The following is a 19,897-nucleotide window of genomic DNA, read 5'->3' as shown; positions in this document are numbered from 1 at the left end:
GCTGTAGACTGCTGTGCTGTGTGTGAAAGACTCCTCTCTCAGCTCTGCACATATAAACTCCTGTGTGATTCAGAGTAACAGGACTGAGAGTGTAGGAGCCTCCAGATCCTCTGCTGCTGTCTGAGAGGAGTGATGTTCTGGACCTGAGGGAACCCTGACTGTCTGTGTAGAGAACATTTTTGTACCAGCTGAATGTCCAGCCTGTAGAGGAGTGTTTAACCTCACAGCTTAGAGTCACTGAATCTCCTTCAGTCAGCCAGATCAGTGGAGACACAGTCATTACTGTCTCTGCTACATCTAATGGATAACAAACATGGAACAAAATCATACAGAGTTTACATGTAATTAATGACAAGATAACACAAACTCACACACTCACCTGCTACAGTGAGAGTAACAGCATCACTGATCTCTGAGCTCTGATAGTCACTGCGTCTCCTCCCTCTGCAGGTGTATTTAACACTGTGTTCACTTCTAACTGAGTTGAGACTGAACTCCTGGGTTTTGTGGTCTCTGTAGATTTGGTCATCTTTATACCAGCTGTATGTCCACTCAGTGTCTCCTCCTCCCTGTATTTCACACCTGAGAGTCACAGTCTCTCCTCTGAACACATGTTTGTCAGGCTTTATGGTCACCACAGCTTTAGGACTCTCTGCAGAAACATAATCTTATTATTAACACCTCAAAATAAACACTGCAATAAATACAGTTCTGATTCTACTGTCATTAGACTGTGATTAGTCAAACCATTAGTGATGGTGTAGTGTATATGGAATAATAATACCTAAAGCTCATTAAGAAGTGTACTGTATGTAATAGTACTGAGCACCGTTTTGTTGTACACATGTTGTTATACTGTAGATATTTATTCTATGACTTTTACATTATTAACCCACAATAAGAACATTTTTGATTTGCAAAATTTTACCAAAAACAATCACTGTGTAATGTAATGTAAAAAAAAAAAAAAAAAAAAAAATTTAATTTCATTATTTTTAAGACCTCCTTAAGCAATAAAAATATATACTGTAGAAATCACCTTGAGCTTGTCCAACTCGGATAAGTGAAATAAGCACTAAAAAAGGAAGAGAAACAGAGAAATGTTCTGTAAATTGTAGATAAAAAATATTTTATTTGAATAAAAAAGATAACCTAACATACATGCTCTGACAAGTTATTTTCTTATATATCTGATGACAGTCATGAGACACCACAGAAACCATGAGCTCATTCTGGTGTGACAAACGTCATGATAGCAGCCAGAGATCTTAACTATAAAAACAAGAGTTTGAACTTCTATTTTTGTCAGAGTTTGGTGTGTGAGCTCTGCCCTTTTAGCTGAAATGGATTACTCTGTAATCTTCTCTTTGAATAAAAGCAAAGACAAGATTTATTTCATCACATTATTTCACCTCCCATCAAATTATATTATAGTTTAATTTCCACAACAGAGAATATGTAATGCTGAATTTTTCATTTCTATAAGAAGACAAATGAGAACAATGTCATGTCCTGTAAATAACAAAATCTCTATTTTTAATTTCACTTCAGCTATTAGACATGTTTTACCTGTTCCAATAATATATAATGTTTAGAGAAGTTATTTTCACTCAGCTAACAGCTCATTAATGAAGCTGAATTGCGTCACTTCCTTCTTCTTAATGATTAGGGATTGATGCAGTAGAGCTGCCACTTTATTGTGGGATATATTGTGAGAAGTTAAACAGCAGCACATTTCCTGAGAACATTAGCAAAAACACAGCAGATTATTCTCTTCTATACGCTCAGTCTAACCTATATCCTATATTATTCTCCTATATTAATAATCTCTGTACACAGGACAACAGACATCATGTGAACAATTTTTTAACCCACCACTCACTTTAATATAGACACAAAGAAAACATTTTTACTCACAGATCATCATACGGCGTGTCCACAGCTCCATTATGTCAGACCGATAAATGACCAAATGATCAGTGGTTTGGATTAAAGCCTCTACACTTCCTGTCTTCATACACAAAAATAAGAAGGAGAGAAAGATTTCCGTTGTGGTGCAAGTTGGTGTGATATTTTCAAGTGAACTCCACCTCTAAACCACCAAAAATTCAAGCAACAAATTCAACAATTTGCAGAACATAACTTTATTTAACTGAATGATCTTGTAAAGTTCCTCTGCTACCTCACCCAGGTTCATAAATCATCTCAACATGATATAAGTGGATCTTTCTGGAAAGCTTTTTATCTGATTAGCTAGAGATATGGTAGACTAGCGTTTAAGGTGCTGGACCACCAATTGGAAGGTTGTGAGTTCGATTCCCACATCTACCAAGCTGCCACTTCTGGGCCCCTGAGTAACGCCCTTAACCCTCAGTTGTATAAAAATGAGATAAATTGTAAGTCGCTCTGGATAAGAACTTCTGCTAAATGCTGTAAATGTAGATTGAGGCACAGCTTCTGCTAGTCACATAATGGGGTAGTGAAAAGGCATTTTCATTCATTAATGAAGGAGGACATTCTTACAAACACAATAAACCTACAGACAATACATATATTCAAGTTCATCCATTCATTTATTTTCTACCGCTTATCCGAACTCCCTCGGGTCACGGGGAGCCTGTGTCATCGGGCATCAAGGCAGGATACACCCTGGACGGAGTCCCAACCCATCGCAGGGGGCACACACACACTCTCATTCACTCACACAATCATACACTATGGACATTTTTTCCAAATATTCAAGTTAATTAACTTAATTAGTATGCTGCCCTTTGTACAGTGTAGATTTGTACAGTGTGTAAGTACAACTATATGTTTGATATTCAGGTAAATTCTTTGCTGCAGAGTCCATGAAAATCAAAAATAGCCTAGTGGTTATGAGTTACTAATGCTGACTGTTTAAAGCTCTTTGTTTCTATGAAAGACCAACAGAAACTAACCACAACCACAAAAAGGACATGCACACACACATTTTATATCCATCTTTGTGACCAGAAGGAGATATGATGCTACTGACAGAAGTAGACAGTGTATCATGTTACATTAATCTTACAAACTTGTACAAACTAGAAAATAACTTTCCCACCAAACTTAGCACAAGTCATCCGCTAATCCAAAACCCAGTATTATCTGTATTCTAAACAAGCACATATGTTGATTTCCCAATCTGTAAAGTTACATGTGAAAGTGCTGTTTTTCTTAATGTGTTTTGAATTCTATTTTTCTGCTTTACATGTGCTTTGCATGGTAACAACAGTAGAGCTAAAATCCAACAACTTTTTTCTTTCTGACTCTTTTCAATGTGTTTGTACGATGTCTGTACGACTCTCTACAGAGTTCTGTAGTTATGTGATGCTCCTGTACCAGCTGATGCAGCCAGTCAGTATGCTCTCTATGGTACAGGTGTAAAATTATTTCATGATGCTGAGGTTTATACAAAAACATTCTCATCAGTCTGAGGAAGAGGAGGAACTGGTGAGATTTTTTTATAATTTTTTCAGTGTGAGTGGTTCAGTGCTTCAGTGTGTTAACCCTCTGCAGTATCAGCTGTGGGAGCTCTCTACAGCTCTCTACCTGTGGGATTGAAGCGAGCATATAGAGACTTACATGTCACATCTTTTGTATTGACGGTGATGAACTGTGATTCTAACGTGAGTCACAACCGTTGTTTTGTTGTTTTTATGGTTGTTTTGTTTTACAGAACATCTTAAATAGGTTATGGTATCCAAATATTCATAAGTATGTGAGTCATAAGGAACAGCTCACAGGCCACATGCTTTAAACAATCTGAAAGCATAGCATCTGATTGGCGCAAGCAGAACAGGATGCTTTTGAGGGAGGGTGTGTCCTGTTTCAGCTTCTATCTGTAAGCGGGTAGGAACAGGATGGAAGAGTGATCTGATTTGGGAGGGATTTGTAGGCATTCTGAAGATTCCAAAACACAATTCCCATGTGCGTTGCATATGATGTGTTGAAGATATTTTGGTGTTACTGTTCTGAGGTTGGCTTAGTTGAAGTCTCTGGTAACGATGAACGCAGCCTCAGGGTACGCAGTGTCCTACATGGATATGTTGCCAACCAGTGTTTTGAGTGCCTGGTCTGTCAATTTAAGGAGGAAACTTCACAGCTGTATTAATAACTACTGTGAATTCCCTCAGTAGGCAGTATGGACAATGCAGAAGCATGAAGTGAGGAGAGTAGAAGGACTTGACATAGTGTATGATATTTTGACCAAACCTGAGTTGTTGGCTATAAAACACAAAGTGGCCTTGTCATAGTGTATGATCTTTTAAAAGCACACACCCTCTCTCTGCCTTTTATTGTGTTCATTTTAACACTAAATTTAATGTGTCATTTGAAGGTCATTCTAGAGAGGAAATGAGAGAGCCTTTCCACTCTTGATTCACCTCACAGCCTTCCTCACCTCCTCCCCTCTATTCTTTCCTATTGCTCTATAATATTCACCTCCTCCCTCCTTCTTTTCCCTCTCATTTTCCTCATTCATCGGCTCCTCAAAATACTCTTCTTCTGTGCACACACTTCTTGCCTGTTACCACCTTTCCATCTCTATCTATAATCACCCTTATTTGTTGCACATTCTTCCCATCTTTATCTCTCTGTCTCGCTAAACTATACAAGTCCTTCTCACCTTCCCTCGTGCTTTCCAGGCTTTCCAACTTGTATATGCTTTCTGTTTGGCCTTTGCCATATCCCTCTTCACTCTGTGTTGCGATTCCTTTTAATCCTGTCTACTTTCTTTGGTCCTTTCTACGTCCCACTTCTCTTCCTCTGAATGCTGTTCTGTACTTCATTGTTCCACCACCATATTTCTTTCTTTTCTCCTTCAGATGACACACCTAGAACCCTCCTATCTGTCTCCCTGATCACTTCTGATTCCCAGTCATCTGGAAGCTGTTCCTGACCACCCAAAGCCTGTCTCAGCTTCTGTTTGAATCCTGTGGTGGAAATTTCTAATCTAAAGATGTTCATAAGGCTTTGTCCTTCTATGCTTTTACTACAGATACAAGGTAAAAGCATAGAAGGACAAAGGGGAGGTAGGGACTGGAGACGAGTTGTCGGGAATTAGGCATAAACAACTTCCAGTAAATCTTCTAGTAGGCCTTCTAGCAGACCTTGGCCTAGTCAGATTAGCTTGATCAGGAGACGAGCATGCGGTGATTTTGAGCCAATGGTTGATGATGTTTTGCTTTTACATATCTTGTGTATTTGAGTTCTGTCTATAAAACCTTGATGTAATCAATGATGATGGACCTTCATCTCTCATGCTATATGTGGAGTGTTGGGTCCTGCTGCACAAATGAGCACAATAAATTGTGAAACCTTTTTTACTCTTGCCCGTGTCTACCAGTGTTATACTTTATACTTTGAATCTCTCAAACCTCAGAACTTCCACAACACGTTGGCGTTGTCGGCAGGATTCTGCGCTTGAGAGTCGACTTCAGGGATTCCTGGGGAGGCTTGCAGCACTCGAGCCTTGAAGGCTGTTAACTTCACCTCGAACCGCAAAATTGGCCATGAGCGTGAGAGAACTCGGGAGTTCACCGTGAGCCGCCTGAATGCCAGAATCAAAAGTAATTGAACACGTGGAAGGGGAGAGTGAATTTAAGCCCGTTTGAGATACTGTTTGGAAGACCCCCAAATACAGGAATTGAGCCTATACACACACCTAGGTTAACCACAAGCCAGTGTGAAGATGAAATGCTGTATTATTGTGCAAACTTGTCCTCTATTTTGTCTCAAATCCATAAGCAGGTGAAGGAGGCACTGCCCAAAGTGCCCACAGATCTGCACAATCTCAAACCAGGTGACTGGGTGGTGGTGAAGGATTTCAGGAGGAAAAGCTGGAGAGCCAGGCGGTGGCTTGGGCCATTTCAGGTACTTCTGACCACGCACACTGCGGTGAAGGTTGCAGAGAGAGCGGGGTGGATTCACGTTAACCATTGTAAGCAGGTCCCTGAGCCAGAAGGAAAACCAGCAATCGACAACTGCAAGGAGGAACAAAAAGGAGCATCAGGACACACAGTGACGTGATAGTAACCTCTCCCGTAAGCGCCAACTGACTCTCTACGACCTGTAAAGTGTCTGAGTCAGAAGAAAACAGAAGAAACACTGGTATAGCACCTGCTTGCCAACATTGAGAAGAAGCAGCGTCATCTGAGAGAGTAACATCGACACACACACAAATGTGAACACAAGTGTTAATGAAATTAATACACTAAGTTAGAGAGGTAAATGTGGCCTTTACGATAGTAGACGATAGTAGTATACTATACAGTATTACATACTGACTACAACCCCAGACTGTCACACGCACACACACAAAGACTTCAAAGGACGATCTACAGTAAGTAGGCAAGGTAGAAGCTCCTGTTAAGATGAGGAACCTTGGTAAGTATCACCCTAGAATCCTAGGGACCATTAGCATCCTTATGATCTGCCTGTTAATAAAAGGGAATACAGAAATGACTCCAGAAAATCCCACTTCTAGTAGAAGTCGCAGAGATGTGTATGAAAACAATTACTGGCAACTCGCCAATTACACCACCAAATTGATTACAAATGAGTCCTGTTATCTGTGCATGATGGTCCCCACATCTGCGAGCAAACACACAATGATTCCCATGATAAATAATGGTAGTGAACTGAAAACCATAGCCCACTACTGTAAAAGTTCTTACTGCATGTTTAAGCAGGATGCTTATGGGGTACCAAATGGTACCCATTTAAGACTGGTGATAAATTCCCCAGCCTCCCTGTGGTGTTTAAAGTTGGAGGACCTGGGAGGACTGGTTTAACTAATGCCACTATAGCCGCGTTCACACTGCAAGTCTTAATGCTCAATTCGGATATTTTGCTCAGATCTGATTTTTTTGTTTGGCTGTTCACATTACCTTTTAAAATGTGGCCTATATCAGATACCAGTGTGAACTGTTTACTGTTTCGAACTGACCCGCATGCGCAAACGAACAATAACAATGACGTCACAGGCAGCACGCCGTTGGGCTAAAAAGTTGGCGGGGTATTAAAAAAAAAAAGTTGGCACGGTTATGGAGGAACTAAGCATTTTCGCTTTTCTTTCCAAGTGTTTGTGTAATGGCAGCCGTAACATTAATGAGCAGGTGCTGAGGACGAGAAGAATGAAGAGAAAGAGAGCAAAATTAGCTGTTTTAGCCTTTTGCGGGGTTATGGCTGCAAATTCACTACAGAGGTCTGTGTGGATGTGGAGACGAAGCCAGGAGTGGTGGGAATGTGATGTGAATGGCTTCACAGAGACGCAGTTTTTTGAAAATTTTCGAATGTCGAGGGCAACTTTTGATTATCTCTGTCAGCGCCTCTCCTCAAGATTCCTGTGGCAGGATACTCAGTTTAGGCGACCCATCTCTGTGCAGAAACGTGTAGGAGTTGGGGTGTATTGGCTGGCAACGGGGATCAGTTACCGCACGGTGGGTAACCTGTTTGGCATTGCCAGGTGCACGATTGTGCATGAATTTTGCAATGGCAGAGAGAGGAGAGCTTTTTCCACCAGCAAGTTCTTCTATCACTATTGTGCACACACACACAAATCCTATTTGGAAACAATAACATCTTAGTATAAAGGGCATTAAAATGTTTAGAGAAACTTATTACAACATGAGATAAGGAAAAATCCAAAGTGCTCAGGAATTGCAGAAAAAAACTGAAGGTGCTCTTAGGTATAGGGAAAACAAATGTCAGAAAAGGGAGGAAATCCATGGCATTATTTGTATTCAAAAATGTATAAAAAGCCTTTATTTTACATAACAGCAACCCAGATAGCCGCCTTCAGGGTATGTATATACCATCATACCCTGAAGGCGGTTATCTGGGTTGCTGCACACTTTGTTTTTAAACGTAACATAGCCATGTGAAATAAAGGCTTTTTATACATTTTTGAATACAAATAGTGCCTTGGATTTCCTCCCTTTTCAAACTTATTATAACATCTAATAAAATCTCTTATTTTCCATCGCCAAAGGACACAGTGGAGATCAACGGTGTCCAAGTACCGATCATGCTGCTTGGTGACCCAGCGTACCCCATGCGGAGCTGGCTTCTTAAAGGGTACACTGACACAGGGAACCTGACAGCGCAGCAAAGGTACTTTAACGAACGACACAGCAAAGAGCCTTTGTATGAGCCTTCTAATTTGGCCTGAATTGAAGTGTCTCCCCAAATGTTAATTAGGTCTAAGACCTCACTCTCCCTCCACTGACTTACTCCATCACTGTTATCCATTTTTGTTATCGTGTCACGTGTGTCACGTTTTCGCTGGCGCGTAATTGTGACGAATGTCGATGTAGATTGATGTAAAAGTCGCATCAAATCCGCCTTGGGTGTTCACACTGCGGCCACATTGGAAAAAATCAGATTTGGGTCTGATTCAGGACCACATATGGAAGTGGCCCAGATCTGATTTGAAAAAATCAGATCTGGGCTAGATTTGAGTGTTCACACTACTCCTGAAAAAGTCTGACCTGGTCACTTGACCCCAAAAAAATCAGATTTGGGCCACTTTTACCTGCAGTGTGAACAGGGCTTATATGTCTACAGACTCTAATGCGTGTGTTGAAATGAACACCCAAGGTAAATCAAACGAGAATTAACACATTCATTGCACAGCCTCCTAAATTAAACTACACACACTGTTTTGTAGGAACAGGAGACATACCATTAGGTAATATCGCCAGCCAGAGATGCACTCACTTATATTACCCATATTCAGATGACAGGACCTGCCCAATTTCCGCCGGCACCTATAGGTCGACAGTGCCAGTGGCGGTTGTTGTTAACCCGGGCCTCAACCAATCCGGTATTGAATTCACACTGATGTATCACATGCTTAAATTGCCACATTCTATGCCGGATACCCCTCCTGACGCAACCCTTTCTATTTATTCAGGACTTGGGACTGGCACAGAAATCACTGGCTTGCAGCCCCTGCTGGACTTTGCCATTAAAGTTGTGACTTAAAAAGAATTACACATCATTAAATAGTGCAGATAAAAACGTATGCGCATATGTGCATGCGTGCATGTGTGTGGTAGCCTAGTGGTTAAGGTGTTGGGCTATTAATTAGAAGGTTGTGGGTTCGATCTCAGGTCCACCAAGCTGCCACTGAATTGTTCAGTTGTATAAAAAAAGAGATAATGTATGTTCTAGATGTATGTAAAACTTGTCCTCAACCTCAATCAGAAGGTTATGATATGATGCAATAATGGAATGTCTACGACATCTATAGCTCAAAGGCTCTGATTTATTCTAGCAAAATCCACTTGAATTATGTTCAGTCATTTACACTTTTTGTGTGTGGTTTAGTCTCAAAGATGCACACATCAGAACAAACAATAAACTGCCTCATCCCTAGCGACTGAACTATTTAGAAATAGTTGTCCAAATTGTCCAAACTTTTCTGGGCAGATCTATAACTCCACCCATATATTACGTCACCAACAACCCAGCAGGGTATTTTACACAGCCGCCCCTAAATTAAAAATAAATAAAATTACACCTGCAACGTAAGGTTATATACCACTAATCATTTGGTAACTCTGGGAAAACAATGAGTTTGGAAACAGGGGCGATTGTATATGTGGTCCCAAGTAGTTACTTCTGTCACTCTAACTGTTCCATCACAGGAGTTATTTTACCCACAGGCCAGTGGGCTCATGGCAATTGAGAGTCCATAACCATAACTACTTCTCCCACTGATACGTTAGGTGTAGACTGTCTCCATTTAGGACAATGTTGTAGAGTTGGCAAGTAGTGAATGAACTGTCGAGAACTCGTCAGCAATCAATTGGCTATGTTGCCATTGTCTCTTGCTCAGTAAATCTCTTGGACCATAAACCACTTGAGGCAGAGATGCATCTTGCCACCCCATGAGCAACAGATATGGAGTGACTGGGTCAGTGTCTGATGTCTCTGATGACATGTTACCAAGTGGTTTAGAATTTAGCATCCCCTCTACTTCTACTAGAACAGTGGAAAGGACTTCCTCTGATACAACCTGATCCTTAAGTATCACTGAGACAGAACTTAATAGAGCGTATTTCCTGCTCTCAGACCCCTCCAAAGTGAGGTGCAAATTGAAAAGAGATACTCTGTTCAATTAGTTTTTCTTTGAGTGTTTGATTCAAGGGCAGAGAAGGTAGACTGGAGTTCTTGGTTGCCACCTCTGAAATTTGTGCCCTAATCGGATATTAATTCGAAGGGTTTACCACGTCGGGCAATGAAGCGACGTGAAGCCATGAGAAAAGAGTCGATATCCATACTATGTGGTGAAACACTTAAAGAATACCCCAATGCTTTTCATGTCTTCTGCCTATTTTTACCGTAAATGGTCAAAAGCAATCAACTCATGTTGACCAAAAAGGTGGCTGATAAATGCGGAGACGAGCTACAGGGAGATCAGCGATTTTGGGGTTGACTGGATTACTACACCATTTCCTACATTCTCTGCACTGTCGTTGATACTTTCTTATGGCCTGTCTGCCTCTGAGTATCCAATAGGTTCTTCGCAATTCGGCAAAGACACTTTCAGGTCCAGGATGAAAGAGCCGATTATCATAATCCTGTATTATGAGTTTAGTGATGGGGTTTTCCGGTGCGAGTACAATGGGGTGCAAAGCATCAATCTCTAGTTTCTCTGCTTTACGTCGACGACCACCTACTCGAATTAATCCTAGTGTTTGGTCATATTCAGGTGACAAAGAGTTTAATCTGCTGTTGGAGCTTATTACCTTCCCATTTTGTAGTGCATGGACTTGCTGGGCCTATTTCAGGAGTAGAATTTCAGTGTCGAGACACTGTGTGGCAGACATCGAGGGTGTGGCCGCCCCATGCACAGACTGATAAGTAGATTGGACTAAGTCTGCCCATGTAGTGAACTGGTTTGTGGCTGGTAGAGATGATGAAGTAACAGCAACATGAGCACAGAAGAATCATTTTCTTAACTCCTCATCTGTTGAGGATAAGTTGGGCTGTATTGGCCAGTTCATAGAGAGATCATAAGGAGATTTGCATCTTGTAATGTCATCTGCAGGGTTTTGTTTTGAGTCTACATATTTCCAACTATCTGAACTTGTCAATTCTTGTATCTCGGCAATCCGTATGCCAACAAATACTTTGTAATGACAGGATTCCGATTTGATCCAAGTGAGAACTGTGGTACAATCTGTTCATAGAACAGGGGTTTGTATGAGTATGGAAATCTCAGTTAGGAGGAGTTTAGCTAGCTGGGCACCAGTAAGGGCAGCGCACAGTTTTAATCGTAGTATTGATAATTATGGGACTTTTATGGGCCACACGGGACCTAGCTATTAGAAAGGAGGTTTGAACTTCTTCCTCAAGTTGCAGGCGCAGGTATGCAACGGAACCATAAGCGCACTCAGATGCATCACAAAACACATGCAACTCGACAGAGCCACAATCTTTGTTTGGACAGAGAGAGAAGTAGCACCTTGGAATGCATAATTTGGGCAAAAGCTGGAGTTCACTAGTCCAATCTTGCCATTTTTGAAGCATTTCTTCCTCAATGATATCATCCCAGCCTCTTTTCTTGGTCCACAGAGCTTGTACTAAGAATTTAGCCCAGGTGGTATAAGGCAAAATATAACCAAGATGGTCATATTGGGAGGCTACTACTCTGTATATATTGCACATGGTGGGCTCTTCGGGTGATAATTCTTTACTTTTGTAACTCAGACTGTCAGATATGCAATGCCAAGAGAGCCCAAGAGTCTCTTGATGGTCAGTTTTGTGCACAGTCAGCCATAGTTCACAGCTTTCAGACCGTGCCTCAATGGGTAAGTGTTCAATTACTTCTGGGTACTTTCTGGCCCAATGTTTGATTTCAAATCCGCCATTTGATAGTAACTGTCTTATTTCGTCGATAAGTTGCTTGGCTTGGTCTGTTGTGGGGACTGCAAGAAGTTATCCATATAAAAGGAATATAATGAGTCCACTACCTCTTCGTTGGTTTCACGATGGTTTATGACATGATGCTGGATGACGTATATGGCACAACATGGGCTACATGTAGTTCCAAACGGTAGAACGCACCACTCATAAATGTCAGGACTCCTCTCTCTTTCCAGATTTCTCCACAAGAACGTGGTGGAGTTTCTAACGTGGTCATTAAAAGACCTGCTTCTTTAAACACCCTTTATAAATAAACTATATCATATTTTCATAGAGATACATTTAAGCATCTAACCCAAAACTAAAGTGGACTTAACATAAAAACTGGTACTAAACGGGTATAAACAAAGCCTACTAGCAAAATTACATATTTGAACCGACTCTCGAAAAACGGTTCAATTATTTGAAACGCTACTGAACAGCGACACCTTCTGGCTATACACATTGATGACACAAAATGAGGCAATGTATTGTATATTTACAGTAATCTCTCTCCTTCAGAACATTCATTCATTCATTCATCTTCTACCGCTTAACTACCTCGGGTCACTGGGAGCCTGTGCCTATCTCAGGCGTCATTGGGCATCAAGGCAGGATACACCCTGGACGGAGTGCCAATCCATCGCAGGGCATCCTTCAGAACATACCTAAGTTAGATAAGAAATGCACACTGAAAACAGTTTAAATTGCATATTATTTATTCAAAAGTAACATTGTGCAAAAGCCTTTTTAAAAAAAAAAAAGAAAAAGAAAAGAAAAGAAAGCAAGAAAACTTTATCTTTAAAACAATAATATCAAAGTCTTTTGACTGACCTGGTCTGCATTATAGTTAAGCTACTGGTATTGTTAATAGAAATGTTTTGTAATAAATTATATACTTTATGTGGCTAGGACTAACTTACTAAGTCCTTATAGCTCTCTCTTTTTTGTTATGATCCTGGAGAAACCTTGTCTCATTGTACTGCAACATCTATGTATGGTTGAAATGACAATAAAAGCTTCTTGACTTGACTCTTGACTAGATATATAATTTTTAAATGCCAAACATTTTCATTTTAAATTTCCTGGCAACTTACAGCTGAGACAAGATACAAAAGAGCAGTTAAGGGATGAACAGATGAGTTTTGCTCGAGATGATGCGATTTAAACTGACAACATTCTGATCAATGCAAAGACTGAAGCACTGAGTCACCACTTTCAAAACATTTTCGGTAAAAAATCTGTAAATTATTGACTATTAATAGAAATGGTTGACTATTAAAAGATATTATTGACTATTAACAGTGCTAAAAAAAGTCCAGATGCCTAACTAGAAAACACTGACTTTGTTTTTTTGTGTCAGATCATTTAATCATGAACTATAATGATAAACTAACAATAAACCTCCTCACCTGTCCTCAGTGATCAGAGTTAGTTAACAATGTACATAGATGACATTCTGTTTGCCAATGGCATCTGTACAAAATTTTAATAAGTTTACTTAATCTATAAAATATTTTACCCAGTTATATGAAGACAAATATTACTAGATAGAGAGTAGAGATAAATTAAAGATGTGATCTTAATATCTAGTTAATTTTAATGTACACTGCATTAATATAATTCATAACCCCATGAAGAGGTGTGAAAACTTCAGAAGAAAAAACATCTGGTAGTAAGTATTTAAATGTGAGACATCAAAATTATTTCACAATCCTAAAATCTGATTTTTTTTGTTCACTCCTCAATAACAGCATTCTGGGTGTCTTCATCAGCCTGAACTATAAAATAAATAAAACAGGTTTTATTGACAAATGGTGAATGGAATTTATACAATTAGAATACAATTCCTAATTATGACTGTTTTCATATTTCATGAACGTAAATGAAAATGCACATGTATTCAAAAAACAAACAAAAAATTACATAAAACTCTCTTTTACTTATCAAAACAAATATGGAATGGTTTACTACAAATAGATAAACATCCTGTCATTTAAATCATACAGCAATTAAACAATTACATACCCATTAATTTTACTAAACTATTATTTCTAAGCATCTGTACTTTAATTATAATTCATTACTGTTACTGAATTTTAGTGTTTTAATACTGTAACTAAAGTGTGTATTGTGGTAATGTTCAGGTAAAATGGTAGTACAAACTCAAATCATTTGTCCTGTTACCTGTCAGTGTGTTTATTATGTGAAATAGACTGAAAATGTTTTTACCTCGAGCTCTGAAACATTTCACTGCCAGAATGATGGTCAGCAGCAGATACACAGAAACTGTCACTAGACTGCTGATCAGTCTGAGCACTGACACTGAAGCTCCTACATGCGATATGATGAGGAGTAAAATATTAATTATAATATTGTGGAAAGTCTAGTACAAGGCTCTAATAAATACAAGATTCAAATGAAGATACATATCATACTCAATATACAAAAATACCACAAAGCTGCACAATCTGACTGTAATTTAAATATTAATGTGATTAGTTCTAAAGTATGTACTTTCTATAAATAAATGTTGAGTTGTATCACACCGCATCACTGGATATTTTACTAAAATCCCATTCAGTTTTATTGCTTACTAAATTAACTGAATAAATATTTCTCACCTCTGACTGAAACCCAGCTTTTCGGTGACTCTCCTCTCTCTGGGTGTTTACAGTGGTAGAAACCTTCATCAGACTTTGAGACACTACTGATGGTCATCTCTCCTGTAGTCTGGGAGTGAAGGATGGAATCATCTTTATAGAAATCAACACCAGAACCTGGGATCTTTTTGTTGCGAAATAAACAGCGTAAAGTCAGATTATGTCCCTCAGTCACAGGATGTACAGGACTGTCCAGGATCACAGCACCATCTGTAGGAAAGAGAAAGATGACAATAGAAAGTGTGTAAAATAATATAATGATTTTAACACAGAGAGCTCTATCAGTGGGAAATATAAGACAAAGTGTAGCACAAATTTACGCTGATTTAGTAAAGTTTTATCTCTAGTTCTGTATATTGTAAATCTGTTACAGATGAGAACATTGAGGACTCACTGTGCACTGTGATGTTGACAGGTTTACTGTATCCTCCAGATACAGACTGACACCAATAAACACCAGTGTGTGATGTAGAGAGGAAGTTGATGTTACATGTAGATCCTGAAAGTGATGAACAACCGACAAATGTCTCACTGTATCTGTATCTTCTCACTGTCCATCCAGAAGAGTTACTCTGGTCCTCACAGCTCAGTGAGAGAGAGTCAGCAGTAAAGTGTTGAGTTCTGTTCGGTCTGATGATCAGAGACCCTGGAGGAGATTCACCTGAAATACACAAATAATTGAAGTTTATTATGAAATTATTATGTGTCAAATATTTTATGATTTTATTATATTGCTCCTGTGCATGTGCAGTATATTATGTGTAACATTAAAAATGAACCCAGGACTAAACCTTTAATTGCTTTTAAGTTTAAAAATAAAAGTTATTACATACACACAAAATATATATTATTTCATGTTATAGGGCAGCACAGTTGAATGCTCAAATCAGAAGTTCGCATTATTTTCACACAACAGCTCAGTAGTTACAGCTGTAACTATAAATATATTTATATTAATCTACTTGTTCTAATATGTTAATGTGTCTTTAATAACGGCACTTGTGAGGAGATGCTCCAAATAATCTAAGACCAATAATAAACAGATTTAGAAACAGGTTGTTGTTTAACAAAGTAATTTGTATCAAGAGAGATTAAAGACTTATAGTGTTTATCACACTAATCAATACTACACTACTACAGACTGAGACATGCTGTTACTAATACACTGTAAAAACACTCACTATGACCAAATATCTTATTTTAAACTGTTAAAATATTTTGTGGTTAATGCGTAAAAAGGAATTTACATTCCAAAAATAGAACCAACAGCAACTGTCTCTGTGTAAAATATATAAGATAACACAAACTCACACACTCACCTGATACAGTGAGAATAACAGCATCACTGATCTTTGAGCTCTGAGAGTCACTGCGTCTCCTCCCTCTGCAGGTGTATTTACCACTGTGTTCACTTCTAACTGAGTTGAGACTGAACTCCTGGGTTTTGTGGTCTCTGTAGATTTGGTCATCTTTATACCATCTGTATATCCACTCAGTGTCTCCTCCTCCCTGTATTTCACACCTGAGAGTCACAGTCTCTCCTCTGAACACATGTTTGTCAGGCTTTATGGTCACCACAGCTTTAGGTCTCTCTGCAGAAACATAATCTTATTATTAACACCTCAAAATAAACACTGCAATAAATACAGCTCTGATTCTACTGTCATTAGTCTGTGATTAGTCAAATAATTAGTGATGGTGTAGTGTATATAAAATAATATTACCTAAAGTTCATTATGATGTGTACTGTATAATAGTATTGAGTATTTCGTACAAATGTTTATAGATATTTATTCTATGAATTTTCCATTATTAAGCCACAATAAGAACATTTTAGATTTCCAAACATTTCAAAATTTAGACAAAAGTATCATATCATGTAATAAACCACTTTTTAAACAAATATAATTAAGTTGCTGGGTTTTTATTTACTAGTCACTTATAAAACTTCAGAGTCGTCACATCAAATATTGACTTTATTATTGTTAACATTATTGTGGTTTTTTAAACTTTTATTGTCGTTATTCTCAATGCATTTTTAAATGATATCTAATGTGCCTTTTACACAGGTCTGTGTATATTTTATAAACACTGCAATATGTGTTACTCACCAATAACATTTACCCAGAGTACATCACTGTAGTCTGTGTAGTAGACTGGGTTTCCTCTTCCAGCTCTGCACCTGTACTGACCTCCATCAGAGACTCTAACTGAACTGATGATGTACTGGTGTGTTTCAGTCTCAGTCTCAGAGCTCTGTGTGGGTTTGATCCAGTAAAACTTCCATCCAGCAGACTGCAGCTTCAGTGTACAGGACAGAGTCACTAAGTTTCCTGTCAGTGCAGCTCCTTTATGGTCTGATGTGAGTTCAGGTTTAGGTTTTTCTGTAGTTGGAGGTGAAACACACAGTTTATCACACTAATCAATACTACTACTGACAGAGACATGCTGTTATTACACTGTAAAACACACTATGACTAGGGGAAAAAATCCAACAGCATCTGGCTCTGTGTAAATTATGTAAGATAACACAAACTCACACACTCACCTGATACAGTGAGAGTAACAGCATCACTGATCTCTGAGCTCTCTGCAGAAACAATCTTATTATTAACACCTCAAAATAAACACAGCAATAAATACAGTTCTGATTCTACTGTCATTAATCTGTGATTAGTCAAATAATTAGTGATGGTGTAGTTTATATAAAATAATATTACCTAAAGTTCATTTATATGTTTACTGTATAATGGTATTGAGTATTTTGTACAAATGTTGTTATAGATATTTATTCTATGAATTTTGCATTATTAACCCTCAATAAGAACATTTTTGATTTGCAAAACTTTACCAAAAAAAATCACTATGTAATGTAAAAAAAAAACAACAACATTTAATTTCATTATTTTAAGACCTCCTTAAGCAATAAATATATATAGAAATCACCTTGAGCTTGTCCAATGTGGATAAATGAAATAAGCACTAAAAAGGGAAGAGAAACAGAGAAATGTTCTGTAAAATGTATCACATTAAATTTTCTATTATTTTTTATTTGAATAAAATAAAATAACCTAACATACATGCTCTGACAAGTTATTTTCTAATATATCTAATGACAGTTATGAGACAACAGAAACCATGAGCTCATTCTGGTGTGACAAACGTCATGATAGCAGTCAGAGATATTTATTATAACCAACAGTTTGAACTTCTATTTTTGTCAGAGTTTGGTGTGTGAGCTCTGTCCTTTACCTGAAATGGGTAATCTTCACTTATAAAAGCAAAGACAATATTTGTTTCATCACATTATTTCACCTCTTACCAAATTATATTATAGTTTAATTTCCACAACAGAGAATATGTAATGCTGACTTTTTCATTTCTTTAAGAAGACAAATGAGAACAATGTCATGTCCTGGTAATAAAAAAGAAATCTCCATTTTAATTTCACTTCAGCTATTAAACAAGTTTTACCTGTACAATAATATATAATGTTTGAAAAAGTTATTTTCACTCAGCTCACTTCACAGCTCATTACTGTCTCCTGTATAATTAAATCCACTTCTGCTAATCTGAAGCTGAATTGTGTCACTTCCTTCTCTTTGTCACAGGTTACAAAATTGCTCATGTTCACACATCTGTACAAATGACCGCAGATTGTTTCAAAACAAGTTGCAGCACTAATGAAGAAGAAGCAGTCTATTTTCACTCATTGAATTTACTTTATATAAAATTTCTAATTTATTAATCACCTACATCGATTGCAGTCACTTAATTGTTAATGATTAGGGATTGATGCAGTGGAGCAGCCACTTTATTGTGGGATATATTGTGAGAAGTTAAATAGCAGCACATTCACTGAGAACATTAGCAAAAACACAGCAGATTATTCTCTTCTATACGCTCAGTCTAACCTATATCCTATATTATTATCCTATATTAATAATCTCTGTACACAGGACATCAGACATCATGTGAACATTTTCTAACCCACCACTCACTCTAATAAAGACACAAAGAAAACATTTTTACTCACAGATCATCATACGGAGTGTCCACAGCTCCATTCTGTCAGACTGATAAATGACCAAATGATCAGTGGTTTGTTTTAAAGCCTCTACACTTCCTGTCTTCTTACACAAAAAGAGGAGAGAAAGATTTCCGTTGTTGTGCGAGTTGGTGTGATACTTTTAAGTGCACGCCGCCTCTATTCCACCAAAAATCTGAGCAACAATTTAAAAAATTTGAGGAACATAACTTTATTAAACTGAATGATCTTGTAAATTTCCTCTGCTACCTCACTCAAGTTCATAAATCATTTCAACATGATATAAGTGAATCTAATATCTAATTTATCTAATTAGATTGAGGAATGGCTCGGCTAGTCACATAATGGATGTCACGGTCTGCGCGCCGCACGCACCGCCTGAACACCAGCGAAGAGAAGCATCTCCAAAATACTAAAGCCCTTCCGGACTACACTCCGCAGAATCCTTCTCCGCCGCTGATTACACCGCCACCTGCTCCTCATTAACCACTTACTATTTAAGATGAACTTGAACTACGCCGGTGCGAAGTCTCGATTTGTTTTGCCAATCATTCTGAGCGTTTCCCGTGTATTCCTAGTCTGGTTCCGATTCTGTTTCTGTATTCCGGTTTCTCTGATTGTTTGCTGCCTGCCCCGACCTCTTGCCTGTCTGCCCTCTGATATTGTGTTTACCGGCTTTGACCCTGGCTGTCTGATTCCGAGTGTGGATTTATTAAAACAGCTGCACATGGATCCTCAGCCTTATGACTCCTCATTACAATGGATTAGTGAAAAATGATTTTCATTCATTAATGAAGGAGGACATTTATTTATATTTGAGTTAATTTACTTAATTATTATGCTGCCCTTTGTACAGTGTGTAAGTACAACTGTATGATTGATATTCAGGTTAATTTTTTGCTGCAGTGACCATGATTATCAAAAATCGCTTAGTGGTTATGAGTCACTAACGCTGAGTGATTAAGGCTCTTTGGACATGCACACAAACATTTTATATCAATCTTTGTGACCAGAAGGAGATATGATGCTACTGACAGTAGTAGGCAGTGTATCCTGTTACATTAATCTTACAAACTTGTACAAACTAGAAAATAACTTTCCCACCAAACTTAGCACAAGTCATCCGCTAATCCAAAACCCAGTATTATCTGTATTCTAAACAAGCACATATGTTGATTTCTCAATCTGTAAAGTTACATGTGAAAGTGCTGTTTTTCTGAATATGTTTTGAATTCTATTTTTCTGCTTT

General features: G+C 38.2%; 3 protein-coding genes across 3 annotated transcripts in view; 1 reads left to right on the top strand and 2 right to left on the bottom strand.

Annotated features, from left to right (window-relative positions):
- The window catches only part of sf3b2 (splicing factor 3b, subunit 2), a 59,915-nt gene that overhangs the window by 9,355 nt on the left and 30,663 nt on the right, over nt 1-19,897 (top strand). The window lies entirely within an intron of this gene.
- The window catches only part of si:cabz01036022.1 (Fc receptor-like protein 5), a 91,543-nt gene that overhangs the window by 55,559 nt on the left and 16,087 nt on the right, over nt 1-19,897 (bottom strand). Inside the window, exons 6-7 of the mRNA XM_060875021.1 lie at nt 16,712-16,984; nt 380-652 (exon numbers count right to left, since the gene is read on the bottom strand). Coding sequence (XP_060731004.1) covers nt 380-652; nt 16,712-16,984 — 546 coding nt within the window. The remainder of the gene's footprint in view (nt 1-379; nt 653-16,711; nt 16,985-19,897) is intronic.
- Nucleotides 12,778-18,671, bottom strand: LOC132848930 (sialoadhesin-like). The gene is made up of 7 exons (XM_060875040.1): nt 18,637-18,671; nt 17,547-17,582; nt 15,920-16,192; nt 14,995-15,261; nt 14,562-14,810; nt 14,170-14,271; nt 12,778-13,718 (listed from the first exon to the last, which is right to left on the bottom strand). The coding sequence occupies exons 1-7, from the start codon at nt 18,665-18,667 to the stop codon at nt 13,675-13,677; spliced, it is 1,002 nt and encodes a 333-aa protein (XP_060731023.1). The 5' UTR covers nt 18,668-18,671; the 3' UTR covers nt 12,778-13,674.

This window comes from Tachysurus vachellii, chromosome 7 (assembly GCF_030014155.1).
Source record: "Tachysurus vachellii isolate PV-2020 chromosome 7, HZAU_Pvac_v1, whole genome shotgun sequence".
NCBI lineage: Eukaryota > Metazoa > Chordata > Actinopteri > Siluriformes > Bagridae > Tachysurus > Tachysurus vachellii.
The sequence above is the reverse complement of the archived record's forward strand: the minus strand, read 5'-3'. Positions and strand labels throughout refer to the sequence as shown.

Bases quoted from the DNA above. Each gene is read 5' to 3' on its own strand.
- LOC132848930 (XM_060875040.1), bottom strand. From the start codon at position 18,667: ATGGAGCTGTGGACACTCCGTATGATGATCT. The intron at 14,272-14,561 runs GTGAGAAATATT...TATCGCATGTAG, and splicing joins AAGCTGGGTTTCAGTCAGAG to GAGCTTCAGTGTCAGTGCTC. The intron at 13,719-14,169 runs GTAAAAACATTT...TTTATTTTATAG, and splicing joins GAAATGTTTCAGAGCTCGAG to TTCAGGCTGATGAAGACACC.